Below are 15,054 nucleotides of genomic sequence, written 5' to 3' on the forward strand. Positions count from 1 at the left end.
CGAACGGTCGCGGCTGTTTCACATTTTATTTATTCCCGATATTCGGACGCCACTTTACCCTCGTTCGAGGCGATCTTAAAGGCCACCGGTCCAATCGTAATCCACCGATCGGTAATTACTTTATCCGCCGTATCCTTTTGCGCCAATAAACCGGTGCCGTTCTGGAATTTCTGAAAGGATCATCGTTCGATCCGTGTGTATCAAAGGGATCAATCGATTCGATTCCTCCCTTATCCCCCTGCCCCTGCCCCTCGCTTGAGTATGAGGATGACCGATCGAGTCTGAGTCCGCTTAGTTTCTCTCGATCGAGTGCTACTGGCGCCGGAAAAATTGCATATCGCAGATAAGTGCATCAATATTCCAGTACGAACGGTTTTTCTGTTTTGATTCGGATACGTTGATTATAGCGTTCGTTTTATCGTACGCTTTATCCTATACGCTTTCTGCGTCCGTTATGGATCACTTGCTTAATTGGCGCAATTACTTTCTTCTCTAGTCGCGAAATAGTTATACGCGGTCATAAATAATCATAAACACGAATTTATTTCTTGAATCCGCCAGCATCGTTAATCGAATAAAAATTTATCTAGATGAACATTTATCAGAATAAATCCTTTATTCGAATAAGAATTCATTCGATGGAGTGTTTATCCGTACAGGAATTCGTATGAAAAATAATTGATTTGAATACAAATGATAGAATACGAAGTGTTTTTTTTTTAAGAATTATTCGAACGAACCGATGGAACAATTTATTACGAATAAATGAGTTATTCGAGTAAACGGGTAGGACAATTTATGGCGAATAGTGAATTATTCGAGTAAACAGACAAAACAATTTACGACGAATAATGAGTTATTCGAATAAACAGATAGAACAATTAATAACGAATAATGAATTATTCGAATAAACAGACAAACAATTTACAACGAATAATGAATTACTCGAATAAACAAATAGAACAATTTATGACGAATAATGAGTTATTCGAGTAAACAGACAAAACAATTTATTACGAATACTAAGTTATTCGAATAAACTGATAGAACAATTTATAACGAATAATGAGTTACTCGAATAAACAAATAGAACAATTTATGACGAATAGTGAGTTATTCGAATAACAGATGAAACAATTAGTGACGAATAATGAGTTATTCGAATAACAGATGAAACAATTAGTGACGAATAATGAGTTATTCTAATAACAGATGGAACAATTAGTGACGAACAAAGTGTTCGACTAAAAGGAATTCGTTCGGACAATCGCCTTAGATAAATATTTCTCCGAAACGATCCGAATAATGCCGAACTCAGTAACGAACACGCAACTTCAACTGTTCGATCTCCGAGCAACTCGGTGCGCGCAATGTTGCATCATGTACCGAAACAGCTCGGACAAGCACGCAGCCCGTTCGAAAAATCGAAGCTCGCCCAGCAAATTACCCCTAACCCCCGTTCCACCGATTTAGATCTCCGTTCGAGGAATCGCCGATGCATTCGTCGCACGTACACCGGCCCCGGGGAAATAGAAAGTACAAGTGTACTAGCAACAAGGTAGAAATCCGAGAGCCGGAGACCGGTGACCAGGAGCACGTAACGCGGCTCCTCCTCGTCGTGTATCAAGAGCACGACGAGGGTGGAACAGCGGGCACGGTTAAATCGTATGCAAAAGAAGGAACGCCGGTGGAAAAAAGACGGCGGCAGGGACAGGTTCGGGAGGCGGGGATCGGAGAAGGAGAGCAGCCGAGGCAAAGAGAAGGAAGAGAAAGAGCAGTCAGCCAGAGCCGAGAGCGCAAGAGACGAGGGACACGAGCGAACCAGATTGCTTTAATTTGTTGCGCGTCCAGCAAAAATGTTAATGTCCGTCGGCCGCTCGTAATTCAGCCCCGTCGCGGCCTTCTCTCTTCCAGCACCCTTCTGTCCCCGCGAAGCTTTTCCGTCTACCCCCGCCGACCAACGAACCTAACTCGTCCCCCTATCTCCGTTATTCTCTTTCACGCGGCCGCTCTTATCTGAGGCTTTATGCTCGCTTTTGCGCCGATCCAATGCGACCCAGGGTGCAGCAAGGGGTTGGAGGTCGTACGATATACTATCCCCGATACGGGTTAGGCTCCTGGTGCGGATTCTGCGGCCCGGAACTGGGGAACAGGTGGAAAAATTGGTCGAACGCTTCCCGCATTGATTTTCTGCAAGTCCTCGCATATAAAATAACGATATTGGATCAAATTGATTTTGACTAGGTGAATGCAGAAATTCGTGGTCGAAATAGAGGATAAAATTGTGTATAGTGAGATGTTCCAGTGGCTATTGTGTATTTTTCATATTTTACGCACGCTGCTTAAAAGAATTATAGGACAGAAAAATTTGTGATAAAATTGGGCAACTTCGTTCATTGATAACTCTGCGAAAAGTCATCGTAAGATGACGATCTTTATTTTAAATTAAAGTTCGAAATCTCTACTTTATGACCGTGTTTCTGGATTTTAAGTTTGATGCGCCCTCGTCACTGTAACCCTTTAGATACGAGGCCATGTTTGTCACATTAAAAATTGCCAAGTTTGACTGAATGTACAGAGTTTATACAATTTTTTCCCGAGATGTAGATTGCAGTTGAATAAAGCTTGATCCTTCTCCTTTAATTAAAAAAAAGAGAAACTTGACTGCGATTTTTTTTCGCAACCCGAGTTTGTTTAACAATTTCAAATCAATGAAAGGTAAGAGATGAACCAACAGAAAGAGATACGAAATAAGATAAAATTAAAGCGAACAAACAAATGCAACTGAGAAAAAAATGCCTTCTTATACCTAAAGCATCGATTTATACGTTATCACGATAAATGTTATTTCCACGGTGTCGCTAATTCGCCGGAGAAGAATTCACAAATACCACACACGTTGCATCGTCATTACACACCGGAATAAAATACTGCATTATCGTTGCACACTCGAACGAAATTCTGCACGAAAGAATACGCGTGGAGAAACTTGCCGGCATACGAAATTACACGTGGAGATTCGCAGTGGGATCTTCGTTCGGAAAAATCGCGGAAAGAAGAGAGACCGAGCGAGCCGATGGAAGCATAAACGCGCGCACCAGGAATTATGCAAATAAATTATATATCGACGCGGGGATGAATAGCCGGTTTACCGAACTGCATTTACATACTGGAGGTACGAACGGCCACCGTAACAGAAGCGAAGGATCTCCCCGTAGGAAAAAGTCCGTGGCGAAGCAAAGTAGAGCGAACCGAGGTAAAGCGAACGAGGACTCGGGGGATAGGGATGTGGTATATCGGACTGTCGCCTCTGTAAATCCTTGGTGCCCGGTAACACCGCCACCGTCGTGCTGCAGCCTTATCATCGTCAGGGCCGCAGGACTAGCAAGAGATTCCAGGAAACCCGACGACGGTCCTGCACGCAGTTCCCCTTAATATTAACATAACGTTCGTGATGCATCTCGCCCGCAACGTAAACCCGACCGTTCCAGAACAAATATCATTTTTCCAGCGGCGTCTCAACTCGGATATACATTAAAACGTACCTCGTAGAATTTTAAACGCTCTTGGAACCTGTCCCTCGGATGCTACAAATGGTACAAGCGCGGGACTTGTTTGGTAATTGCTCGACAACCGAGATAAAGCTGACACGATTTTTAGTTTCTTCTGCTTTTCTGTGCGCGTTCTGTTAAAGCGTTCGCGTCGTGTCTTCTTCGCCGATCGTGTCTGTAAAATGTGTGCACGCTGTTTACGAAAATATAAGACAATGTGCAAGCAAATTGCGAAAATATAAAGTGTTGCTAAGAAAATGCTAGCGAATTGGGAAATTATATAATGCCTTAAAAAATGATCAGGCAAGGCGAAAGCATTTCACAAATGGTACAAACGAATTGTGAAAATTGTGGCTCGAAACATGTGCAAGTAAACTCTGAAAATATAGACTATAATTATAAAACTACAAAAATTATAAAACCTCAAACAGATATAAAATGTCAAAATTACTAGTTGATGTTTTTCCATAAGATGTAAAAATTACAGAAGTCCACGATCGAAGTTCCAACAATTCTAAATAATTAAAGTCCTCGTCAAGATTCAAATCTAATGTAAAATTGCAACGTTGCACTTTTAACAGTTTACTCACAATGCATATTTAAAATTACTGAAAATACTTTCTCAAGATTACTGAAAATTCTTTAAAATTACTGGAAAAACATTTTTAAGATTATCGAAAATACCTTTTTAATTATTTAGGCACACGATTTCAGTTCTGAATAAAAATATGAAAAATGGTAGGTTCAGCATGATGCTTTCGCAGGTAAAACGTTGAGAAGCCAGAGAGGATGGTAGAAGCAACGGGTTCGAAGAGTCACACCAAAGGATGCTTCCCTGGTTGGCGGGAGCACAGTACCGGACCACGGCGGTCGTCTCCGTGTATCGTTTGATCTCGTTAATAGGACCGCATTGTCCTGAATCTACATACTCCTCTACGTACCCTTTCCCCGGTGTGCACTTCGTCGTCTCGACAAAAAAACCAAGAGGCCGTGGGGGACAGGGGAGCCGAAGAAGAATGGGGTACGTGCGCGCGTGTACGCTCGCCAAAAGCACTTCGATAAATTGTTTCGAAAAACATCGGTACAGTAGATAAAAAAAAAACAATCGAAATTCCAGTGAACCTGTCGTCGCGGAAAGTATTTGCGCAAACAAGACATTTGCGCGAACGAAAGAGGAACCTTTAAAAACAGAATGTCTCGCAGAAGATCATTCGATTCGTGCGGAACGATGTTTCCCTTTTCAATAAATTAAGTAATGTATTAGGAAGAACATTTTTCAATAGGCGAATATTCGAATGAGAATTTTTTGAGCGAACATTAAATAAATAATCTTCGCTTTGTTTGATAGATAGATATTTTTCTTGGTTGAGAAAATTTAGAGCACTGTTTTATTAAACCTTTGCGGACGAGGATTTTCGAAAGTGCTAAGAATGGATTTTTTATCTATTAAAATTATCTATTAAAGAGTTTAATAATGGGAAAAATGGACAGTATATCCTGATTATTTCTTGTGGAATATTTCTTATTTATATTTCTTATTTTTTAATCAAATTTGTAATCAATCATATGCTTGCAATTTTTGACCAAGATTAAATTAATATATAATTATAATAGTATAATTCTTTTGTCGTGAATATCGTCGACATTCGAGTGCGAACTTTTGAGTAAAAGTTGCGTGATTTGTCTGCAATTTTTTGGTCACTGTGTGCGATTATTTTCCTCAAATCGGTACAAATGAAATTATTAAACACGATTACGCACGAGCATAGCATCGCCGTGATACCAAGAACGCCATAAATGTATGTACGAGAGTTCATTAATCGTCCATTAATATTTTCCGCACGAAAGGCGATATTTCCGTGACGCGAGAATTTTGCGGAGGAGCGAAGCGTACCTGATTTTTCCCCGCGAGTGCTGCAGCATTCCGAAGAAAATCCTTATAAGAAAACGGGTACAAGTTGCTCCTTACCATACGTTCCTTTGTGCCCGTTCCTCCTCCTTCTTTCTCCGGTTCTTTCCTCCTGCCGAGCCTTCTTATCCACGATGCAACGTCCCTCGAGTCTGTTACAACGCACGGACTGCACTCATCATCCTATTGTTCTCTAATGAATCCGTAGATGCTGACGGAAGCGCCCCTGCCCACAAGATGCATGGGACAGGTTGCGTCTCCCGTGCCTCTTCTTTCCTCCGTGTCGTTTCCCTTAAACCTGCTCCCCTCCCGCGCCGCCCCTCGCCGTACAACGGGGCCCCGAACAGGCCCCGGCGGAGTGTTGGCCGGCTATAAACGACGAAAAAAAATTATTTAGGCATAACGAGTCGGAACTCTAACTCTCCGGGCCTTTGTGAAATCACTCAGCCGCACTACATCACCTAACCGAGAATCCTGGTGGCTAAGAGAAACGACTGCCCACCTCGCTTTCTGTTAGAACGAAGAATGGAGTATGACGATGATGAAGCACGATATTGCGGCCCCGTCATCTGTGCTTGTCAACGAGGAATGTTTTTCGAACGCTGGGCCGCGGGCTCGAAATTTAACTACAACGGGGACGGGGCGCGGGTTTTCCGTCGTGTCGCCGCCGACTGGTCACTCTGGAAATTTGAAAGCTGACTGATCAGAGACATTGGAATCGAAATTTCGGGCCTAATTTCGATCTCGCGGCACGTGGACACTCGATTCTCGCCGGGGACCGCGATTCCGTGACAAGGCGATTCCAAAGATCGCTGTTGTCTGTACTCGGTCTACAATTTTCTCTGTTGGACGCTTCGCAACTTAGTCTGTATCATTTTTTCTATCAAGCTTATGGTTGCTAGAGCAGAGGAAAATTGCTGTATAATCTTTAAAATACCATGATACTTTAAATTCTTTTCGAGGAAGTGATCGAGGATGCGAAAGTAGTTAGGACACGTTTATTTCACGCCTTGGATCGATCGCCTGTAGGAGCCTCAATTTTTATTTTTTCTGGATGTAAAAATTCGTGAGTATTGCTAAATCATGCACAAAGGTATACACTGCAATCTCATAACGATAGCTTTCACCGTTCTCCGATGAAAAATCGCGGAAGTTCCCCTAAAATAGGATAGCGATGTCGCTTACCGAGTTAACCAATCGTTGTGCCTTCGATTTGTTTTCAGGCATAATTGACTTCATACTTATCGAATGAGACGTATTCAATTTCTTTATTCTCTTATTTTGTTTATTCTTGAATAAAAAATTTCATACGTCTTACTCGATAAGTATGAAATTACGCTAACAGACTTCAAAGTAGGTGACATAACGCTATAACGCTTTAATCCACTCCAGCAAGAAAAATCCGATAAACGATAAATAAAAAAATATATTTGCACAATCCCAAGTCGCATCTACGTCGCGGAACAATTACGAGACGATCCGCCGTCGTCTCCGTGTACCAATAAAATCCGAAAATTGCTCAATTCGAAACTTGTTCGGCGATGGTCGGGCTAAAGGAAAACCACGATCACGATTATTCGATCCCGTATCAACCGGATCCACGTGTCGCGAACCAGTTTCCCATCGTTTCCGTCGCGCACGGATCCATTATTTACGTCGATACGAATTTACTTACGGTGGAATCTCGATCTTGATCCCGCGGCCGGGGTTGAGGGATGGGACGGCGACCGATGCCGGACAATACCGTATATCTCTCGCGGTCGTTTTATGGAAATTCGTTCGGCGGGACTCTCGTCGTCGATACAATGATCGGTTGGCCTCGATACCGATCGTGCCGCAGCACCTGTGCCCTACGTGTCGTTGCCGCCACCTTCCTCGCTCGTATATGCGAGCGCACGCCGACGGAGGAAGACCGTGGAGAAGAAGAAGGATCCTGCGGGTCACTGGCCGGAGCTCCTTTAAATATGGAAGAATCGGGGGAGATCGCGATAAGGAGGGTCAGAAGCGGGTTACGAACCAGAATTTCGTTGTCATGTAAATTACTGTCTCTACGCCGTCTCTAACTAACCGGGGAACCGGGCTGAATTCAATCTCGGGGCCACGATTGGAGAGGAACGCTCGCTCCTCGGGAATGCACCGTGAGATCGACTCAATGGTATATCAAATAATGATGTCGCGCCGTAACGAAGATATTGTTCAGCCATAACGGAAGCCTACGCCCCGGCCCCCACCCACCCCCGGTACGCTCGCCTTACCCGGTTTTTTCGTGGCCCTTGTTTACCTTGTTACGCGCAGCTTCGTAATTCGCGGGCAATTTGTGCGGTCGGCCTGGAAAATTTGCGAGCTCTTCGGCGTGATAAGGATCTCGATTAGAAATGCAGTTTTAGAAATGCGTTGTTCTTTCGTTTCTTAGCTCCCGTTTCCTGGTGTCCAGCAGATAGAATGGTGAAACGTCTGAGTAATGGACAATTGCGTTTACAAATTCCTCCGCTAGAAACAAATAAACAGAAGGCGAGATGAAATGAAAATTAAAGCATGATCGAACAAACGTAATTTTGAACAAATGGAAATTTTAAAAATGTTTCTTTGTAGCTGAAGGATGAACCCATGCATCTCTGAAAATGATATTCGCATATCTTTATTAATATTCCAGAAAAAGAATTATAAAATTCATTCGCTGGTATCAGAAATTATTCTGATCAAATCGAATTAAATGAGTATGGTCGATTGTGTTAAAAAATAAATGACCAAACACAGATGCAACTAAAAAAAATATCTGCTTGTAACTCGAGAATGCATCTATAAGTACGTAAAAAGTTTATTCGCGTATCTTCGTTAGTATATCAGAAAAAAAATTCGCAAAACTCGTAAATACAAGAGCGGTTCGAAAACAATTATTACCATCGTCCGATTTCATGAATACGTTCGACAGTGTCACAGAAATGAACGAACAAACGAATGCGTCTGAAAAAAATGTCTTCTCGTAGACGAAGGATGCACCTACATTTTTCCGAAAAGTTTATTATCATATCTCAACTAGTACCCGAAAAAAAATTCATAAAATTCGCTGATGGAACGAGGGTTCTCAAACGATTATCACGAAGAATCGATGGATCACAGGGAGGGCTTCGACAGGACAAAAATGTGCCGTAGCAATGGCAGCATCCGAGGATATCCTGGATCGATGCCGGCTCGAAGGATGCCCAGAAACAATGAACACGTAGAAACGCTACGGGTCCTCTCGAGTAGAATGGTTTCCTGGTAAGATAAACAACCTCGGCCATCGAAACGAACGACGCCGGACCACCTCCGTGTCTCCCATAAAGACAGGCTGGTCCTGTGACCGCGGTGTAGGTGGAAATAGAACGTCGATTTCCCTTTTAATCCGAGGGGACCGGGCGTGATAGCTCGCACGCGTCGCCTGCTCGTTTCCCCGCTGTGGATCGAAGTGTCCCTATAAAACGCGCGTTTTGTGCCCAGGTTTTGTGATCATAAAAGACCGTTTCCCCGTCTCTCTCTCATTCTCTCTCTCGTGCTCTCTTTCTCTCTTTCGTGCTCTCTCTCCCGCGCTCTGTCTCTCGCGCTCTCTCTTTCTCGCGCTCTGTCTCTCGTGCTCTCTTTTTCTCGCGCTCTGTCTCTCGCGCTTTCTTTTCCTCATTCTCTCTCTCTCTCTCGCGCGCTCTCTTTCTCGCTCTCTCTGTCTCTCGCGCTCTCTCTCGCGCTCTCTCTGTCTCTCGCGCTCTCTCTCGCGCTCTCTCTGTCTCTCGCGCTCTCTATCTCGCGCTCTGTCTCTCTCTCGCGCTCTCTCTCGCTCTCTCTCTCTCTCTCTCTCCTTCTGTCTCTCTCTGTCTCAGTGGGCCGAGGCGTGGCCCCGTGGTCCGCCTAGGTGGCCCGGCAGTAACTTACGCCCGGCCATCACCAGAGCTATCCGAATAACGCCGCGCTATCTTAAATATCCAGCAATTTATGCGTTTACACGGATTATCTCGCCGCGGGTTTACGGCCGGTAGTTACTTAATCACGTTAGGCACCGTAAGCCACCATCTACCCCGTGGACTTATTTATACGTTTCTCGGGAGATGGACTGCGAATCAGGTGCAAGAGTTTCGCGGGATTCTTTTAATCCTGCAAACTGTTCCCCTTTGCACTAGGTCTTCTGTGATATCAGAACAATTGTGAGGTCGCCGTGGCATGGTGCTGACTCCTCTAGAATTACAGTTCTGAAATCGATCTTTACATAAATCCTCATTTTAATAAGTTACTTTATGAAGATCATGATAGAGCAAAAATTGATCGCGCTGAATCGAAGATTTTTTTCGGTCAAAGCGTGTCCTCGCGTCTTACAAGTAATGGATAGAGAGATCTAAAACCTACCGATCACCAATAAATTGTTCAAAAAGAGACGATTCGCTCCCAATTCCAAAAAAATAGAGATCGAAGCCAAGACATTAGACCTCGAAAGCTAAAGAAACGAATTTTTCTGAGGCTCATTGTTCGCTGCTTATCTCGCGACACTACGCGCAGATTAGACGGTGCTCGGTCAGCAAAAAATGGACCGACGAAGGATCGAGTTTCCGTTGTGGAGAAAACTTTATTATCCTTTTCATTCCGCTGGTCCCCTGCGAGGAGTCCTGCTAAGGCCGCAACGGAGCTTATCAAGTAATAAAGAATTGACTTTTTCTTTAGAATAATTCTTCACTACTTTATTGCGCCATAAAGAACCGTGGCCAACTTCTTGAAACTTAACGAGGCAGACGGACGAAGCACGAGCGCGTATCAGGGCCCACGGAATGCGTGTGCGTGCGACACGCGCGCGCATCCACGCACGAACAGTCGAACGAAGATACAGGTTGCCGGCCGCACCTGTAAACTCCATCGCGTGGGCGTCGGAGACCGCAGCCAGACATCGAGAAGCTGACGTGAAATTGTCAATTTCGGCTTAACTTTCATAATATCCGACCAAATCCGAGGCAACGTCGATCGACCGGCCACGCCGAGAAAAAGAAATCCGAATACCTTAATTCCTCCTCGACGTTCGCCGTGTCCGACACATTTGTTTCGATTGCGGGTACTATGTTTCTTAATTTACTCCTCTTTTTCACGCGAACCGAGACGCACGAGATGCACATTCTTCGGTAGAATAACGAATTCTGCGGGGAATCGATAGAATTTCGGTTGAAGCGAGACTATTTTAGCGAAGTAAAAATTTGCTATGTTTTATTGCTATGAAATAAAAATGAATTTCTTCCATTAATAATTTTAATATGCCAAAAGTAGTACGACAATACTCTGAAATTCTCAGTTAGTTATTAAATGAGCAATATTTTCAAGCATGACTGTATGTATAGAAAGAGAGAGACTGCGATTTTTATGCATTTGTTGCAAAAATTAATAAATCAAGTACGAAATAAAAGAAAACGTTTAAAGGCTTCCAGCTAAGTGTTACATTATTTGCGAATTACTAAATCGATTGCAAGAAGAAACATATTTATATTTAACTACTGTTCATCGTCATTAATGCTGGCAATTTTTGCGCAAAATAAAAATTCTCTTAATACTGTTAGTTCTTTTATTGAGTTGAAAATATATATATATATATATTAATAAATCATATAAATATCCTTTCAAAGATACTGACCTGTTATATATATATATAACAGGTCAGTATCTTTGAAAGGATATTTAAGAACATTGATAATTCTAAGAACTCTATTTAACTTCTTCAACAATGGTTTTGCCTCAATGCTTCAACAAGCTTTTATCAGTATAAAATTGCACATAGTTTTCAGTCTGCATTAGGTGCACGTTCTGTTATAAACAAATTTAAGAAAATCACTTCTATGAATGACCTTATTGTCTGCTTTTAATCCTCGGACAGAGGATCATTTCTAGAACTATAAAATTAACGACGTTCGTGAACATTCTCAGCTTTATTCATCAATTTATCAAAACATATTTCTGATAACATTCTGATAATGTCTCTGTTAATTTCAGCGAATCAGAAACTCATTCGGCTACCAAAAATCGAGGAATTCGGTAACGATTCGGGAACGCGTAGTCGAAAGAACTCGCGACTCGCGGGTTAATATCCGTTGAATTATGTGGAAGATGTTAACGACACCGGTTACTAGGACACCTACCGTATATTGAACAACTACGAGCAGGGTTCAAACGGCACGGTGAACCCTGTAGGTGCTGGTTAATTGGAAGCACAAACCGTGACCAGGATTTCGCAAGTGTTTCTCGTTCGATGTCCGATGAATCAGCCGCGTTTCTCCATTTTGGCAACGCAGTGAATCGTTGCATTCTTCGGCGCTAAATGCGTCGACCCTGTTGCCCCTTCCACCAGCAACGCGGAGGAGAAGAAGAAGAAGACGAAGAGGAGGAGGAGGAAGAAAGAGGAGGACGAGGAGGTGGTGGAGATGGAGGAGGTTTCTCTGGTTCGCGGGGAGACTGAAACCTTGGACGGTCCATAAATTACTTGAAATAATGATGTCAGCCCGGTAATGAACGTAATGTACACCGGTTGGTGTGTGCGTTCAAAAGGATAAAGAGGGTCCTCGACGGGGACCTCTGGCACACTCCCATCGGCCGCTTCAAAATTGCACGGTTTATTTGCGATCTCGTACAGAATCTACTCCTCAAAGTCGCTTTTACGCGACGATCGTCGATCTCCAATTGACCGTTGACAGCGTTCGCCGGATCGCCGTCGAGCCGGCGAAAGTTTTTCGGTGGACGGGAACGTCCGGGTTGCAAATATCTTGTCCTATCGTCGCGGTTCTCTACCGTGCGACACGGGCCGCAATAATTTCGCTTGTACGGGTTACCGCGCGGGGCCGCTCGATCGGATAATGGACGGCATAAGTTAAAATTTCGGCCGATACACGCGAAAACAGGTGAGTTACGAACGGAATTATGTGACTTAAGGCCGGCGACGCGCGTACGTCCCCGAGGCTCGCTGATTTTATTGGCAATTTGTCCCGGGCCGATCGAATTTATCGCGAGTGGACCGTCCCTCTTCGAGAGCTCCCTCCACCTATTCCCTTCTCTTTTCTTCCCTCGCCGGGCTTTTCTGTCTCGCCGCTTCCTTTTACTCATTTTCTTTCGTCGTTCTCTTTCCTTCCTTCTTTCTTTTTCATTTTTTTTCTTTGTTCCTCGTTTACGCTCCTCGCGGGATTCTGAATTTCTCAATTAACGCCGACGGAACCTCCATTTAGTAGCGTCCTGTCCCGAAGCGTTTTAAACGCTCCTCGTAAACCTCGCGTACCCTTCTCGCCCGTTAATAAGTGGCTTTTATGAAAGATACAAGCGAGAATGTAAGAAAATTGTTTTTAATGGAGTACTTACGCGCCCCAAGGCTGTTGAGCGATCGCCCTCACCGCGACGTTTCCCGTAATCCTGGCGGGGGGGGGGGGGGGGGGGGGGGACGCGACCTTGACCGGTCTGCTGAAACTCATTCCCAACGATGATTATTTTTAGGAGACGGCCGGTTCGTTTCGCCGCAAATTTATTCGAATTGTTATTTATCGTACGCTAGATTGGTTCGTGCGCGTATTATCGAGCCGGTGATTTATCGATCGGAGGCGTTCGCGGGGGCGTATCCAAAGACGATTGGAATCAATCTAACGCCGCTCGTGCCGCAGTAAAACTTAATAGAAGCCAGTTTATCCTGGCGGAGTAATAGCGATATTGTTCTCTCGCCTTCGCCGGGAACGCAGATTTGTGCAAGTGCACTTCGGAAACTGATATTCCGCGCTTTTCGGTGCTCCAGCTTTTCCGATCAGCTTCGTGCGTCAATTTTTCGCGCGAAACTTCGATTACAGACGCTGCTTGCTTAGAGCGTTTACGAAAAAACGAAAAAAAACGTGAAATTAACTGTTCGATGTGAAATCTTTAATTTAACAGAGTGTCACAAATTATATATTGCACAAAATGATGAAGTCAGAATTGATACATTTTTGTCAGTCTGTGCTATTTCAAGCAAGCGGCTAAAGCAATTTCGGTTTGGATAGTAAAGAATAAACAAATGTAATATGTGTTATTCGATAAATATGAAGAAAATTATTTTAAAAAATGACGTCCGGAGTTCTTGACAGATTAAAGACTTTTTTTACCTATATTGTACTTCTTAAAACATTCAAGATATATGTAGACGATGATTTAGTAAAATATAAATACGAATTTTATCATAATTTATTTATGAAAATTAGAAAAAAGGTACAGCACTTGGTCTCTCCAAACTCCAATCGGCTCTACTACCCTGATTCGCCTAACCTTGCTGAGAAAATTGTACAGAATCAGAGGCAAATAATTTCGCCTGAACAAATTAATTTTAAATAAGACAGCCCAATTAACGCTTACAATATCCGAAAGCCTGCGGCGAATAGTCCGAAATCGTGCGAAGCCTTAGAACCCGACGAAAGCAGGATTTCACATGTTGCGATAGGACAGACGACAGCATCGCTAAAACCGTGCGCGAATGGGCCCGGGGGCCCGGGAAGGGTAGGGGGATGGCGTTCGAGATCGCGCACAATGCCACTCGAGTGGTAATTTGTCCGAGATGGGTCATTACGGACTTAAGGCCCCCTCGACGGTCCCGTGGCCGGGGCCAGCTTGTTCGCGAGACACACGAACACTGGCACTCGCGAGAAAGCGAGACCCGCTGACCTCATCGTGAACCGCGGCCGTCAAAACATGCGCTCGCGCGAACAAGCGCGAGCTCTCTCCCCCTTTGGATCTGGTAATTTCGGCACCGAGCAAAAAGAACCGGGCATAAAACACGTCGGTGGAGAAGAGTGGCACGGTAGACAGATATACGTGGCAGCGATGAGCTTCCAAGACAGCCGGGGCCTCTGCGTCTCGTTTCGGGGAATTGGGACTCGCGCTGTCGTGTTGTTCAATCTTCGTACGGTCGTTTTTTCGGGGCCCCGGGAACAGCTTCGGTTCATTTACTTTCGCGGCTATCCCCGGTTAATCGCGGCATTCTCACGGAAACGTTGTTCAAAGTCGAAAGAAAGCTGCGCCGAGCCGAATCCGGCTGATTGCCGTTCCCCGGTTTAGCGAGAACGGTGGGCCCCGGCTACGGAGATGCGCATGTTCCTCTGAGATGCGTAACCAAATTGATTCCCGTGAAATGTTTAACGCTAAACCTACTGTGCCATATTTTGATATCTTTCTCGCCGCTGTTTTAAAAACAGTTTCGTAGGAATTAATTAATTCTTGCGCTACAACGACCAATCGGACGCGTTGTCAAGATTTCGGGCATAATTTATTAGTTACGAATGTTCCCTTATTTTTCTGAAGTCGAAGCAAGATTTGACCTATAGCATTTAGATGAAGCATTATCTTCACCTTAAGCTTTTAGATTAAGATATGGAGGAAACAAAAATTGCCTCGTTCTATTACGAAAATTATTGAAATAGTCGACGTAGCTATGAAAGAAATCGTTTCTGCAGAGAGCTAAATGCATTTCTTGATTCAATCACAGTTTGTGACTAGACAACGGATTTTAAACATTAATTGGAAAAATCTGTAGAACTTGAAGGAATTTATTAACATTGTCGTAATATTTTTGATATACTCGCATTATTAATT

At 43.8% G+C, this 15,054-nt stretch overlaps 1 protein-coding gene across 2 annotated transcripts in view; it reads right to left on the reverse strand.

The window, feature by feature from the left end:
* Positions 1-1,106: 1,106 nt before the first annotated feature.
* Positions 1,107-15,054, reverse strand: part of LOC117225316 (uncharacterized) — a 31,499-nt gene continuing 17,551 nt past the window's right edge. The window contains exons 3-6 of one of the 2 annotated variants that reach the window (XM_076521240.1): positions 7,742-7,950; positions 7,136-7,416; positions 5,963-6,140; positions 1,107-5,829 (exon numbers count right to left, since the gene is read on the reverse strand). In XM_076521240.1, coding sequence (XP_076377355.1) covers positions 7,844-7,950 — 107 coding nt within the window. In that variant the 3' untranslated portion in view covers positions 1,107-5,829; positions 5,963-6,140; positions 7,136-7,416; positions 7,742-7,843. Of the gene's footprint in view, positions 6,141-7,135; positions 7,417-7,741; positions 7,951-15,054 lie in introns of both variants that reach the window. The other variant, XM_076521239.1, reaches the window with a different exon arrangement.

The sequence above is a fragment of the Megalopta genalis genome, chromosome 4, assembly GCF_051020955.1.
Source record: "Megalopta genalis isolate 19385.01 chromosome 4, iyMegGena1_principal, whole genome shotgun sequence".
Lineage (NCBI taxonomy): Eukaryota > Metazoa > Arthropoda > Insecta > Hymenoptera > Halictidae > Megalopta > Megalopta genalis.